Source organism: Zeugodacus cucurbitae, chromosome 6, assembly GCF_028554725.1.
Source record: "Zeugodacus cucurbitae isolate PBARC_wt_2022May chromosome 6, idZeuCucr1.2, whole genome shotgun sequence".
NCBI classification, from domain to species: domain Eukaryota; kingdom Metazoa; phylum Arthropoda; class Insecta; order Diptera; family Tephritidae; genus Zeugodacus; species Zeugodacus cucurbitae.
This window is the reverse complement of record NC_071671.1, coordinates 55,220,091-55,236,416: the sequence shown is the minus strand read 5'-3', so window position 1 is coordinate 55,236,416 and position 16,326 is coordinate 55,220,091. Positions and strand designations below refer to the sequence as shown.

At 34.6% G+C, this 16,326-nt stretch overlaps 1 protein-coding gene across 2 annotated transcripts in view; it reads left to right on the top strand.

The window, feature by feature from the left end:
* The window catches only part of Sema-2a_1 (semaphorin-2A), a 220,006-nt gene that overhangs the window by 181,388 nt on the left and 22,292 nt on the right, over positions 1-16,326 (top strand). The window contains exons 5-8 of one of the 2 annotated variants that reach the window (XM_054234520.1): positions 10,345-10,413; positions 11,140-11,244; positions 14,510-14,647; positions 15,536-15,668. In XM_054234520.1, coding sequence (XP_054090495.1) covers positions 10,345-10,413; positions 11,140-11,244; positions 14,510-14,647; positions 15,536-15,668 — 445 coding nt within the window. Of the gene's footprint in view, positions 1-10,344; positions 10,414-11,136; positions 11,245-14,509; positions 14,648-15,535; positions 15,669-16,326 lie in introns of both variants that reach the window. The other variant, XM_054234519.1, reaches the window with a different exon arrangement.

Here is a 16,326-nt window from a genome sequence, read left to right as displayed (position 1 = left end):
AAAGAAAATTGAAAGGAACGCGGATAGGTAGGATGGTCCTCACACACACAAAGGCGATTTAAACGCAGAAGTATTAAGCGAGAAGTTAAGGAAATCGCAAAAGTGGTATGATGTAGTCGTAGATTTCAAGTATAAATGCAATCTTTATACGAAGAACAGCGCAAAAGCCAAAGAGTTCAATGGTTATTTGCAGCATATGCTTCGCTTGATTTTCGAGTTGTTTCGCCGCAAAAGGCAACTCAAGTTTGAAATGCGAACAGCTAGCAACAAAAGCAACAACAACAAAGAAAACTGCAGAAAAGCAGTGCAAAGTGAAAATGTCAATAGCCCAAAGCGCCGTTAGTCGCCTATATGACGCAGCGCTGTGCATTTTCCTTGAAACGCTCAAAATAGAAATGTCTGTGTGCGTGTAGCGCACTGTAAGCTAGAAAAGACAGGTGGATTTCTGTCGGCGCCAGCTGCATGTGTGTGGTTTGTCTTTTGCGTGCTTGCACTGGTACTGCTTTATCGCGCTGGCAGGCAGCATATGTATGCTGCTGGTGTTGTCAACAGGGCGTATACGTAACTTGTAAGTTGAACGTAGAGATAGCCGCGTACAAACAAATGACAATTTGACTCCGATACATACTTCTATGTATGTAGTTTTGTATTTCTGCTTGTTTAAGAGCACAGTTTTTGTTGCCTTCGTTGCATGTTGCTAGTTGTGTACTACAACGCTTAATCATTAAATGCTTCAACATTTGTAGTTGTTGCAGATTGTTGTTTCAATGCGACAGCTGTCAATGTTTTTTGGTTGTCAGCTTTGACAACGGTTATCTTTCGGTTTTAAGTTGCATGTGAGAGATAGAAAATGCAAGATACACGAAAAATCAATGTATTTGAGAAAGTAACTGATTGAAAATTTTTAACGAAAATTTTGTAAAATTATTTAAACAATTTTAAGCGCTACCAACTCTTGATTGCTGCACAAAAACCATTATTGAGTAAAACTTATTTTGAGAAAAAAAATTGAAATTATAAGATTAAAAAAAAAAATCTATTTTTATACTCTCGCAACAAAAGTTGCTAAGTGAGTATTACAGTTTTGTTCACATAACGGTTGTTTGTAAGTCATAAAACTAAAAGAGGTAGATATAGGGTTATATATACCGAAATGATCAGGGTGACGAGTCGAGTTGAAATCCGAATGTCTGTCTGTCCGTCCGTCTGTCTGTCCGTGCAACGGATAACTTGAGATTAAGATATCTTGAACTTGGTACACATGTTCCTTGGGATCGAAGGATGGTTGCTTTCGAAAATGATCAAAATCGGACCACTGCCACGTCCACAAAATGGCGAAAACCGCAAACCTATAAAGTGCCATAACTAATCCAAAAATAAATCTATAAAAGCTAAAAAAAATTATATAAAGGATCGCACGAAGAAGGGCCATATCTGGATGAAATTAAAAAAAAATTGGGCGTGGTCCCGCCCCTAAATAAGTTTTTTCTGAATATCTCGCAAACCAATAAAGTGATATAAACCAAACTTTTCTCATCATTTCCCTTACGTACCCCTTTACATACCATAAAAATTTATATAATGGGATAATAACCATGCCCATCTTCCATAAAAAGGTTAGGATTAAAATTACTAAAAGTGCGTTAACTCACTAACGAAAAACGTCAGTATCACTTAATATAACAGTAAAAATGACAGAAGGAAGCTGCACTCAGATCCTTTTACAAAATGGAAAATGGGCGTGGCATCGCCCACTTATGGGTCAAAAACCATACCACAAGAGCTTCTTGATCGATTTCAATCAAATTCGGTATATAATACTCCATTGACATCCTGATTACACGAATGGATAATGGGTGAGATCGATTCACAACCACGAATACTTTCTACATAACTCAATTTTGAATTCCATCTGATTCTTCACTTTATGAGATATACATTAGGAACCAATGAAGATCGCGAAATAAAACTTGGCATCACTTGTAGAAAAATTGTCGAAATCGAACTATAACTTTTCAAGACCCCGGATATCGAACATGAAGAACTCAGTGCTTAAGAGTACATTTTAACAGAAAATATCATTAAAACTCTCAGATATTTTAATGGAATTCAGAGGAAATCCTTTACTTCTAATATTGTGTGTCTGTACCAAAAATTATTAAAATCGGGTCATAACTTTCCATAGCACCTTTATAACTAATTATAGAGCTTTCTAAAATACGAAGGGCTTTATGCCACATAAATCGGTTAATATGTGAGATATATTAGCCAAACTAATTGAGCATATAGTCTGGGTGTACGTTGGTCATGAAAATCGCTTCAGGAATTACCTCAGTCCTCATATACTATATATAGTAATTTTCGTTATTCTATTGGACGTTATGCCGAATATATGGCTCGAATTGTTTTATCTTAATAAAATTACATATTTATTGATGTATAAAATATTCGGTTACACCCGAACTTAGCCTTTCCTTACATGTTTACTATTAAAGATCTTTCATGAACTGACTTCGCTTCTATTCATATTCCAAATAAACTATATTTCTCAAAACAAGAATTCTTATTGGGTTAAACAAGCATAATCTCGAGCAATGTCTCATACACCGCACTACTCTTAAAATCATATATAAGCATACTGTTTAAATATATATTTATGTTTGTATGTGTTAAAAAAAATTCAAATATTCAATAAATACTTTCCTTTATTCAAATCGTGATACAATTTCGACCAAAAACAAACACACACACACACAAACGAGAATTAACTGCCAAAACATAGTGGCACGTTTCGGCAATGCGCACCAGCAAGAGCAACAATTGAAAAATGCTAAACAACAATTTATGAAAAAAATATAAAAACAACAGCAACAAAAACGCTCTGGCATGTGGATAAAAAATAAAATGGTTGCATAAAGCGATTGGCAAAAAGCTACAAACGAACGAACGCTATTGAATGCGCCGCCATTTAAAATGTCATTTGATATTTTGCTCACGTTACACGCTTGTTTATTTAATTCGATTTTTCGATGGCGCTACCCGCAACCCTGACCCCCAAAAGAAATTGCCAAAAGGCAGCAGTGGAGCAACAAACGAAAATCATGGCGTTGTTTCTTTAGAAAGCATGGAGGAGTTAGATATGTTGGGAGTTGGAGGCGGAGTCACACGGTGCCAGACACCAACAGCGGCGCTTTGAATACGAAATACAAAATTGCAAATCGAAAATTTTCTTTTGAGGCTAGATACTATGTATTTTTAAATATATTTATTTTTTTATATTTATGTATGTATATGTATATTAGGGTGGCCCTTATTTTCCAAAGTATTTCGATATCGCACCCCCTAGAAATATGCGAATAGCCCAAAAACTAGTATATACAAAGTTTTGGGTCAATCAAAAAAGGTTTAGAGGTTGCGCAAGGAGCTTGAAATCCTGAAAAATTAAGAATTTTTGCCATTTTTATGTCTCCATATTTCAAAGCCACACTATCTGGTTTCCATACCGTAATAAGATCTGCATTTTATTCTTCTTCTTCTTAACTGGCGTAGAAACCGCTTACGCGGTTATAGCCGAGTCCACAACAGTGCGCCACGCATCTCTCTTTTTGGCGGTTTGGCGCCAATTGGTAATACCAAGTGAAGACAGGTCCTTCTCCACCTGGTCCTTCCACCGGAGAGGAGGTCTCCATCTTCCTCGGCTTCCACCAGCGGGTACTGCATCGAAAACTTTCAGAGCTGGGGCACTTTCATCCATTCGAACAACATGACCCAGCCAGCGTAGCCGCTGTCTTTTTATTCGCTGGACTATGTCTATGTCGTCGAACAACACATACAGCTCATCATTCCATCTTCTGGAGGAGCTTGAAATCCTGAAAAATTAAGAATTTTTGCCATTTTTATGTCTCCATATTTCAAAGCCACACTATCTGGTTTCCATACCGTAATAAGATCTGCATTTTATTACCTTTCCAAAATTACCACAATCTTAAAAATCGGTCGATTGATGATAGAGTTACAGAAATACAAATATGAAAGTAAATTTAATGTGGTGCATTCTCAAGCGTCTCATGTTCGTGATATACCGTTATAACGGTTCTAATGTTATTCTTATTATCTTATTACGGTATGGAAGACCAGTAAGGGATAGTGTGACTTTGAAATATGGAAGTCTGAGATATAAAAATGGCAAAAATTCTTATTTTTTCAGGATTTCAAGCTTGATTGACCCAACACTTTGTATATACTAGTTTTTGGGCTATTCGCATATTTCTAGGGGATGCGATCGAGAAACTTTTTTTATCCTCCATACAACTAAGGGCCACCCTAATGTATATATATATACTTTCTGCAATGAATATGCATTTTTGCTCGACTTTGTGGCACTCTTTGTTCGTTTTTATTTATTTTATGCTTTTTTCCTTGCCTTAATTGTGTATGTATGTGTGTGTGCCAGTGAAAAGTCACTTTGAAAATGCCATTTATTGCTTGTGCTACGTGCACAAATATTCGCCTTGCTTTGTTGTTGTAATTTCTTCGATTGGCACGTTTTGAAAAATTTTATTATGCAAGCAAGAAAATTGATTTTGTTTCGGTGACTAAACAGAAAAATAAAAGTCAAATAATTATTCATTGGTGGCAATGCTTGCCGGTTAAGTTCAAATGCGAGTTGCGGAAAACATTAGCAGGTGTCAAGGAAGAGAGTTTGAGTTTCAGAATTAAAAATATACCAATGTTTTGTTATCTTATTTAAAGTATATGAAGAACTTAACATTTTTATTTGAATTTTTATTTTTATATTTTGTGTATAATCTAACAACTGAAAAGTGATTTGTTGCAGAAGTCGCTTCGACTCTTTTTGTAGAATATATAGACAAAGCATATACAAAATGGAATATTCTTAACAAATAAGGCAGAATTGTAATATAATAATTACGAAGAAAATTAATAAATATTTAAAATAATAATATTGAAATAAATGGAAAACTATAACTCACTTACCGAATATCAGATGGCAATTAATGGCAGTAGAATCCAGTTAAATGCTGCAAACAAAGAATTTATAAAGATCATATTAAATAAATAGATATTTTTATATTTATATTGGTATTATGTATATTGTTCTCTTTCATTATGACTCTAAAATAAGGAAGAATTGAAATAATTTTTTTAAATTTTTTTATTAACTTTCATTAAATATGATACAAGTTTTAGGAAGCCCTACAATATTGTAGTTCACTTTGATGGAGTCACTTTGATAGTTTCCCTTTCGATTATACGATATCGGCATAGTTCCGTGGTGGTTTCGAAATATTAACACCATTTTCAAAAAAAATGCTTAACGAAGTTATAACAACAACAACAACCAAAGCTAAAATAATAGAAATTTTAAATACAACAATTTATAAAGGGCTAACTTCGTGTGTAAACGAACATTTTATGCTCTTGGCATATGTATAGTATAAAGTCCATTGAAAGTTTGAAACCCCTAATATTAGGTATATGGGAGCTCGGGGAGGTTATGACCCGATTTTAACTATTCCTGCTACAGAGACACTATTAGAAGAAAACGATTACCTCAGAATTAAATTAAGATATCTGAGAGATTTACCGACATTTTCGATTAAAAATTACCATAAAGCACTGAGTTCTTCATATCCGATATTCGGGGCTTTGAAAAGTTATAGTCGACAATCGATTTTTTCACAAGTGATGCCACAGATCATATACCGTATTTGTGTAATGTTTTATTTCGCTATCTTCACTGGTTCCTTATGTATATATTATAAAGTGAAGGAATAAGATGGAATTCAAAATTGAGTTATATAGGAAGTAGGCGTTGTTGAGAACCGATTTCATCCATTTTCCACACACAATTTCCACAATTTCATTGAAACCTGTAGAGTAGTACCTGAGATATGGTTTTTGACCCCTAAGTGGGCGATGCCACGCCCATTTTCCATTTTGAAAAAAAAAATTCAAGTGCAGCTTCTTTCTGCTATTTCTTCTGTGAAATTTAGTGTTTCTGACGTTTTTCGTTAGTGAGTTAACGCCCTTTCAGTAATGTTCAACCTAACCTTTGTATGGGAGGTGGGCGTGGTTATTATCCGATTTCAACTATTTTCATGGTGTGTAGTGGGGTACATAAGGGAACCGACTGTAGCAAGTTTGGTTTATATAGCTTTATTGGTTTGTGAGATATATACAAATAACCGATTTGGGCCAGACAACCAGAATGTTAATTCGAAGCTTTCCTACTTTACTTTTCTAATCTTTTAACATTCAACACTTTCTGGTATACCTTCTTATCTTCGCACAACAATTCTTATCCAAAATCTGCAATATTCTTACAACAGCATAGACAAACAAAATTTCTCTTATCCATCAACAATTTGTAATCAAATTTACATTTGCCCCTGAGAACCCAAAAGCGCTTAAAAAGATAAAAGAAACACCAATACACCCATAATTTATACCACAAAATGCGCTTAAAAGTACAAAATGCATTTCAAAATGCACAAATTGCCCGGAAGCGCACAAAAGCTACGACCTTACAACGGTTACACCCATCGGCATTTGCTTATGCAGCGCTTACAATTTGCATTTAGCCAGCCACAGGCTGCCGCTGCACTCGCTGATGGTTCGGCAATGATGGTTCTGAAGCACCCATCGATAGTATAAATCCCTACAGAAAATCAGTGGAAAAAACTCCGGTGTTTAAGTAACTGACCGAAATTAAACGCTCATCGCTGAAGAGCGGCACAGGAATAACCGCTTTATGCGCGTAAATAACTGCACAGCCAGCTGTCGCTTCGAACGCTCGCTAATATTGTACTGGAACACATTTGTGCTCTTTATATACTAATTTTTTGCAATTTGTTTTTGTTTTTGCATTACAATCGTTTCATTACTTGGATTCAATGTCTACTGATTTCTGATTTCTCCGTTTGCTTTCTTCTTGCTCCGTATGCACGCTTATTACTTGGCGCTTGACTGCCTATGCATTCTCGATTGCTTGCCGACCAATTGAGTCGCCAGCCATTTCATTTGCTCATTTCCACACTTCTTTTTTTCTTGTTGCTGAGCTGCCTTACTGGCTGCTGGCGCCAAACGGTTGGCAATATTTTTCCCACCATTACAGACCATTATCGCATTTGGATGAAGAAGCTCCTTCAGAAGCTTGAAAGAAAAAGTAGAAGATGATGATGGTGATGAAGAAAAGAGGATGAAGGGTGTGGGTGAAGAAGAAGAAGTAGATGAGAAGATGTGAGGAAGAAGGGTGGAAGACGAAGTAGAAAGTAAAAGAAGAAAGTGTTGGTAAGAGGATATTGGCAGAAGCTACTTCAGAGTGAGAAAAAGTATAGGATTATGATGAAGAAAGGGGTAAGAAGAAGTTTGAAAGAAGCAGCAGTGAAAACAAAACAGTAAAAAATACAGTTAGAGGATATTGGCTGCTAGGAAAGTGTGTGAGAAAAACTTAATATGAGTGTGGGTGTGTATGTTCGATTGCACTCACTACAGTCTAATGACTTCGTCTTCAACTCTCAATATCCTCTTCCGTTTTTAGTTCAAGTTCAGCTTTTATTACTTTTTCATTTGCCACATTTCAGTTTGAGTTTTTTTCTTCCTTTCGTTTAACTCGCAGACAATTTGTGCTTGCAGTTTTTGCGTCCGAGCGTTAGCTTTAACTGCAAAGAGAGTCTCTACAACACACACACACACGAACAACAACCGCATACCGCTTATATGGCGTGCCTTTCATCTTGTGCTCCTCGATAGCACTCAACTTTTTCATTTTCTGCAAGTTTCTTTTTTTCCACAATCGTTCGAGTTTTGCTTCTTCTTCTTCTTTCTTCGCTCCAACAGTTTGTATTAAGCCGCGTGAGCGTTAAGTGCGAGCTAGTAGTGATACTAGATACTAAGATTCAAGTGTTGGATTGAAGTGGGCGTACAAGCGTTTCAGAAGATATCCTCCATTGCACTTGAGTATTCTGCTCTACTAAGTATATATCCTTTATTCAAACAGACACATATATGGAGGGACCTCCAGTCAAGTTGCGGCAGACTTCAAATACTGACTGGCAGACAGGAAAGCGCATGCAAGAGTAGTGCTAAATAAACACACAATAAGTAACGGCTGTCCATATTCACATAAGTACACAAGCAACAACAAACACCCACATATGCGTATATATCTGAGGCCATGTCTTCATAAGACATTCTGCTTATAATATTTGTAAGCCATTTTTTGCTTTCTGCTTAGTTTTTATTGAGTCATGAGCCAACATATGGGCTAACGCTATTGCGCTACCACAACAAATGAAAGTGTGTCGAGTGTCTATCCATCTGTCCGTCTGTCCTTTCCGTTGCTTATGCAACTTTAAGTGCGCGTGAAATATGAATTTTTATATAATATGTATTTCTTTCTAGTTATTGGAAATTATTTTTGTTGTTGTTGTGCATAAGGGACTGACAATGTGCTACTAAAATAAGAGTTGGTACTGCAAAATGGTGCTTTAATAGAAATGTGGGTAACAGCTGTGATATGATAGCCGTCCAAGGACATTCATTTTGAGAGTGGATTGAATGTAGGCTGAGATTTGTTTCGTGATTTAATAATAATATTGCAAAAAAAATTGAGGCAAATATACTAAGGAAGGTCAGTGAAGGAAGGTATATTGAAGATATACACCTTACATATAACAATTAGAATAGTTTACTAAAAAACTTGTGAAAATTGCTTAAGGTTTTCTTGAAAGACTAGTTTTTGTTAACCATAAAGAATACCTTTTAGTATCTCAAAATATTTAAACTGTCTCCAAACTACTGAAGATTTGACGAGCAGCCTTTAGATATCCAATTCTTAAGTTTTCGTATTGTCTTCAGTATGCTGACTTATCTTGGTCGGAGGCTAAACTGGACTATTTTTCTAAAAAATCTTACAATATCATATATATTTTATGATTTTCGTTCAATAAAAAATATCTTTACGGCAAGAAATTATTGATTATAAGGGATTGAAAAAGTTTCATAAGAATTGAATTCTTTAGGCTGCTATATAATTTAAATTAGGGAACTTAACCACACAAAAATCGATTTTTAAGAAATACGATATTTAAAAATTAATATTTCTCTCAATAAAAAGAATTCAAATTACTCTTTGTACTTGGCATCTTATAACTTGAGGCAACATGAGCCATAAGAAGAACATCAAAGGCGGCTTTGGAAGTTTTGCCGAGTGAATGCCTCTAAATATCCACAATATTTAAGTTTCAAAATCACGTATTTCAATACTACTGGTCTAGAATAGGTTAGAATATATTCAATCACAGATCCCCCAAAAGATGGGGATTATTTGAGACAGTCCTTTGGGAAGAAACACTATAGTTAGATATTAAGTCTCGACAAACCACACTCAAACTATCACAAATCTGTTATCACTGAACATTTCTAGAATTTAGGGACTATTAAAAAGAAATCCATTAATCAGAAGCTCGGTGCTACCGAGGTTAGGGAAAAACATTTCTGAAGAGGATTACTGGTGATCAAAAGTGGATCGTAAACGCTCGTGATCGTACCGCGGTGTGTTGGCGCAAATGATGGACAAGACAGGATTGAAGGCTAGGAATATATTGTTAAGTTTTTGATGCGATTAACTGCTCCCCTACGGCTTGAATTGGAACCTGTACTGCCAACAATGAGATCGTTTGAAGAAAAATATCGTCCAGAAGCGGCTGGCTTTCGTCAGCTAATACAATGCCAACCCACACTCATCAATATTGACTAATCGAAAGCTCGGCAAGCTCAATTGGGAGGTTCATATGCATCCTCCTTATAGACCGAACCCAGCACTAAGTGATTACTATATATACGCACGTGTCTTTTTCGAATGATTTTGGTGGTGAAAAATTCGACTCAAGAGAAAATTGTGAAAATTAACTGTCAATCCTGTTTCTATGAGAGTAGCACTGTGATTTCCAAAATGGCAATAAATTATTGAACCAATCAGTGCATATTCACCCAAATGGGATAATTTTAACTATGCTAATTAAAATCTTCAACTTTATACAAAAATAATAGAATTTTTACTAGATCTTATATATACCATATACAAAATAAAATTACTTTAAGCTACTTATTAAACCAAGAAGATTTTTATAAAAAAATATATATATTTTTTTTTATTTAAAAGAGAGAATTATAATGATTACCCCACTTATATATATATATATATATATATCTATATATTAAAATAAATAATTTTATATTAAAAAAATATATTTCAAAATTCTAATCTTATATAGAAATGTTACTAACAGTTTCCTTTAATTTGTTTTCTATTTACAGCGTGATGTGCTCATATTGGAACCATCCGGTTCAGATATACTCAGTTGTGTTTCCAAAGGCAAACGAGAGGTATGTAAAGGAGTACAAAGCAATATTTAAACATTATATTCATAAAACCAACACTAAAATATTAAAAAAAAAAAAAAAAAATTAAATATTAAAATTCAAAATAAAGACCTAATCACCTAATAACCTAAATACGTAAACACTTCATTATTGAAACGCATGTAAGCAATTAACCAATTATGAAACAACAACATTTACATATATTTATTTACCCAACCAACCACATACATATTTATAATAGCACACATAACAACTTAGCAAACAAAAGAACACAAGTGTATTAAAACAAAAAAAAAAAAATATATATAAAAAAATAAACTTTCAAAATTGCAACAAAAACAACAAATTTATATTATTCCAAATTAAATACAAAAACAACAAATTTATAAAATTTTCACACATTTTGGCAATTAAAATTTTACGAGACAATTTTTAACAAATATGCAATTGTGTTTTTTCTCTCTCTCCCCCCAACCACACACATATGTATAACCGTTATATTTTCCCATATTTTGTTTTTGTTTTTATATATTTTTTGCTATTGTTGTTTTCACGATTTCTTTGCTTTGTGTGTGTGTTTTTTTGAACTTTCATTTTTGGTACAACGGAAAATAAAAATAAAAAAACTATAAAAAACAAATACAAAATATACAACTTATATGACAACCAAACAACTGTAAATGCTGGCGACTACACACACCCCATGAACCGATAACTTACTTCAAGAAGGTGGAATGCCGCAATCACATACGCGTTATACAACCGATGGAGTCCGGCTCACGTTTGTATGTTTGCGGTACAAATGCGCACAATCCGAAGGACTACGTGATAAATGTGAGTATAGATAAGTGTAACTGTATATATATATATTTCGTTATAACTGTCCGTAAATATATATATAAAACTAAACATTTTAAGTATCCACTTGTTCCACGTTCTTGGTTGTTATTGTTGTTGTATGCAGACATCTCTTCGAATGTAGGGAATCACATACAATTAAGTATAGGCGTTTTGTTGTTGTTATTTTTGTTGACTTTGTGAGGCCACAACTGCCCAATATATTTGCTGTGAGACATATAATACATACACATGCAACTAAGCGCCACTAACGGTACATTTGTACATTGATTTCATTTGTTTAGCACATTGTTGTTGCCACACAAACACACACACCGTGTGCGTGTGGCATGTGCGGCCGAAAATGCCAAACGTACATACCTCAAGCTTTATCACGAATGTACCACCGTTAGACAATGTTTGAGTGTGCATGTACAAATCCACTATTTACCGTATTTCAGTGTGGTATGTGTAATAAATGAGCACAAATAAACCGGGATTAGTTTGTTGCGCCACAGAGCAAGGTCACACAGGCGCAGATACATACAAACATATATATATATACAGTTCAATTCATGCTCTTCTGTCATATGAGTGTCCACATATATGTATGTATGAATGTGCCTGTGTGCACAATGTCCCGAAGATTAGTTGGGCGGTCAGGACCATGACAATATTTAGCATTAAATTAAAGTCACTATGTGGCAAATGTCTTCGATTTAATTGCGTTTGAGGAAATTTATTTAATGCTCCTTAGGTTAGGTTAGAAACATACAGACATTTGTACATATGTATGTACATCTGTATAAACATACATGTGATAATAATGAAAATCTGTGAATTTGTTACAGTTTTAGTTGTTTAATTTATGGCCAAGGCGATTAGGTATGGGCTCAGCTATTTAGAGCTTTTTGAGCATTTCATTACAACATTTCTAAAATTCTTCGAAAAAAATATGTAGAATATTTTGCACACTACTGTGGGTGGACAAAAAAGATTGCAAACAATTTTATTTCATGGATTTAAGCAAATAAAAATTCATAAAATGGGACCCTTTCATTAGAAAAATATATAATATTGCTCTTGAAAAGTACCGTTGTATTTAGTAAAGTAGTCTACTCTTTCAAACTCATTATTTTAACTTCTGTCATTACAATATTTCAACATTTTTTTTTTTCAAAAAAATATGTTTAAAATTTTGCACACTACTGTGGCTGAATAAAAAATATTGCCTTCATAAAATGGGATCTCGTTGGTAACGTAGCCTTCTCTTTGAAACTTAGTCACCATTTTCATACAAAAAATCCTTTTCGAGGTGTCACATGAGTCACTTGTCGACGAGACACGTCTTCGAGTTTGAAAAGATATGTTCAGTATTCCAAGGAAGGTCCATTTACAGCAGAATAATTCTAATCTAATGTAATTTATTTGGAAACCACCAACAACTGATGGCTTGAATTGGATGTTGAACTCAAACAGCTGAAGCTTCGTTAGCATACTTTCAAGTATTTTAATGTAATATACTGAGTGCTCTTTGGTAATTAGTTTCTAAAATGGGATCCGTTAGTTGAATTTACGAATATTTTTGGAGCAGTTAAATCAATTTAGGGCCCTTAATAGTCCCATGATTATTTTTTTGAAAGTAGGAAATAAAGGCTCTTCGTTACTTTCTCTCAAACTTGACCTTGAATTCAAGGTGGCAGCTGCTCAGCCAATCTTCGAGATCACGTTATCTAGAAGAGCGGTAGTGAACTTAAAAAACCTGCGGTTTGCTAACAGAGTCCGTATATTTTTACTTTAGAACAATATTAAGGTTAAAGTTAAAGTTTTGACCGAAGAAGTAGAAGTAGTTTGTTAGATAAATCTTACGAGCCTATTACTGATATTCATTAATTACGATGAGTTAAGAATTCTGTCTTGAAAATACTATATTTTGAGATTGCTGTACAAGGTTAAGCCAGGTGCTATGGTTGATCCACAAAGAAAGGGGATTACACTTAGAATATATAGACAGTCCTATATGAAACCAGAACAACCCCTATATTTGAATAATAATTCACGACAAAACGCCATTAATCTATCACAACTCTATATTCCATGAACATTTCTATGATGTATATGGCCAATTAATTCGGACCTGTACTTTCATCATTTGGATCATTAAAAAAAAACCTTGTTAATTGAAATAAGAGACTTGCAATAGTAAATGATTGAAGTACTTTTCTAAATAGTGTTATACTGGAGCTTCATATAGCCAAATTCCAAGTGGATATTTATGACAGACTCTGAGTAGCATCTGCTGCCGATTTGAAACAGTTTGACCCGAAACCAAAGAAAATTGAACAATTTACAAATTTTTGTTCACTATTCCATGAACTCAATAATGTGTTTAGGTCCCCACTTTGTACTTGAAATAAAAAAATCGAGTTTTTAAAATCTTAGACTGGTCACATCCCATAAGCTTTCAACGTCAGTGGGTCCTAACTTCACTGCTTTCAATCCTTAATTCTTCTAATAGGACTAGGAATAAGGAATTTAAAAATATCTCTAAAAATTTAACTGGTCTTCAAAAAAATTTTCGGAATGTTGCATTTGTCCAAACAATAGTTTGACATCAAAGAAATGATCTTTAGCGAAAACTTAAACGGTTTAAATAGAACATATGTTTATAAATTGATTGCTTATGCTTGACCAACTTACATTGAGTCACATAATTATAACAAGATTTGCTACTAACTAAGATCAAGCCTTAACAAACAAAATTTTAAATAATTTAATTAGAAATTTTAATCTAAAAGTTGAGCCGATTGGGGTATTTTTAAAGAATTTCTACAAAAACTAGTAATCTTGCATAAAAACCATCCCTCATCAGTGCGTAATTGCCACTGTCAGCTGTGCTGACCTTTAACTTAATTTCTGCAAGACAAGTCAAAGACTTTAGAATAAGAAGAATCAACCAAAAAAAAAACAAGAACAACCGAACTACTAGCAAAACAAGTATTTTCCTTTTCAACACCTTTACTTACATACAAACATTTACATATATATATATGTATGTACATATATAATATTTGTATTCCCACCAAAACACCAACTTATACATTTACTTTGTTTTTCTTTGCTGGTATGTTGTTGTTGCCGCGCTGCTGGTTGAATGCCTTCATCAAAACTCAACGACAACAATGCTGAAATTGCTGACGACGACATGGAATGATGCCGTGGAACACACATCCTTACCGAATAATATTATTTTGCCTTGCAGGCGAACTTAACTCATTTACCCAGATCGGAATACGTGCCTGGCATTGGTTTAGGCATTGGCAAGTGTCCCTACGATCCGGCCGATAACTCCACAGCAGTTTATGTGGAGAAAGGCAATGCCTTCGGATTACCAGCGCTGGTAAGTTGAGGGCTAAAAGAAATAAAATAACGGTGGAAAAAAGGTAGAAAGAAAGCAAGCAGAAGCAATGTGAAAAAATTTTTTGTTGTTGTTTTTGTAAGTACAACAAACACATTGCTCGCATGTAATATAGATATAGCGCGCTTATTGCCAGCCAAACTGCAATTGCAACAACAATAAAATTTACGAAAACGCCATTAAAGTGAAAGAATGAGTAAAGAAAGAGAACACAAAAAAAAAGTCAATTGTGTAATAAAATTTGCTAAAGAAGGCCACCAACAACAACAACACTAAGAAATGCGGCTTTGGCCATGTCCTTTACACGCCGTGGCAATGGCGGCCATTTCCGGCGCACGGACCCGCACACCGTCGCACACAATTTTAAAATGTGTCAAGCAATGTACGAGCGAATTAAATTATACACCCACAAAGAACGGAAGCGCAAAAGGTGGAAAGCCAACCAGCCGACCGACTTGTTTTTTCGGAACATAACCTCCATTACTGTGGCCATGACTACTACTACTACCACAACAACTACTGCGGTACATTGTCGTTGAACAAATGCGCTGTAATCAGCGCAAAGAAAGCATTGAAAAGCGCCAAATTCCGAGAAAAGAAAATCAGCGCGCGAGCGGGTGTACAATAATACTATTGACATGGCCGCAATGGCGGATACGAATTCGAATTTTGCCGAAAAATGGCGCGCTAATTTTACACTTTACTGCCTTGCGCTGACACCGGGTCGTCGTCGGGACAGCATTCTCTGAATTTTCTTTGTACCTTTTTTCAGCGAATTTTATTAGATTTTTCTTTTTCTTTCTTAAACTATTATTGTATTAGTACTAATATCCTCTTTCCCTCTCCCTCTCTTACTCTCCACATTTACAGTACTCCGGCACAAATGCTGAATTTACCAAGGCTGATTCGGTTATATTCCGTTCGGATTTGTATAATTTAACATCCGGTCGGAAGGAGCACAATTTCAAACGCACCGTGAAATATGATTCCAAATGGCTTGATAGTGAGTATAAATACAGCATTCCTTGTATATATATATTGGAAATTTGTATTTACTTGCATTTCTTCTCTATTTTCATCTAGCTTCTTAGTTTACTGTTTAATGGGTTAGAAGTTATAGTTGAATAGGTGGCATTAGGTGTTGTCGTAATTTACTACTAGACACTTATCAGTGGCTGTAAGAAGGCGTAGCCCAAGGTGTGAAGCTTAAGGCAATAGTTAAGCTATAAAAAAGCTTTAAGGAATAGTTAAGCTTTAATGAATGCTTACAATTGTGATATGAAGTATAAAAATAGAAAAAAATTGGTGAAACTTTCGGAAATAGTGAAGCTCTAAAAAAGCTTTAAGGAATAGTTAAAAACTTTGGAATTTTTTTCCCAGAATCTTCTGTTTTTCTATTATGTTCTATTTTCTGTTTTTAAGTTGATATTAAAGAACCATGTCAAATTTCCTTCCAGCAGAAATATGCTAAGCCCCTGTTATTTTTTTAAGATACCCTCCTCGAGTTTTGTTCAGCTTGCCCTTCATATTTTGGTCTGCTTTCCTTTTCTGATATATATTTTAAGGTTCTGGAAGTTTATCACTTATTTCTCGTATTAAAAGAACCACAAAGAGCTTAGTAAAATTGACTTTCGGATTAATCTACGTAACCATATAAAGCA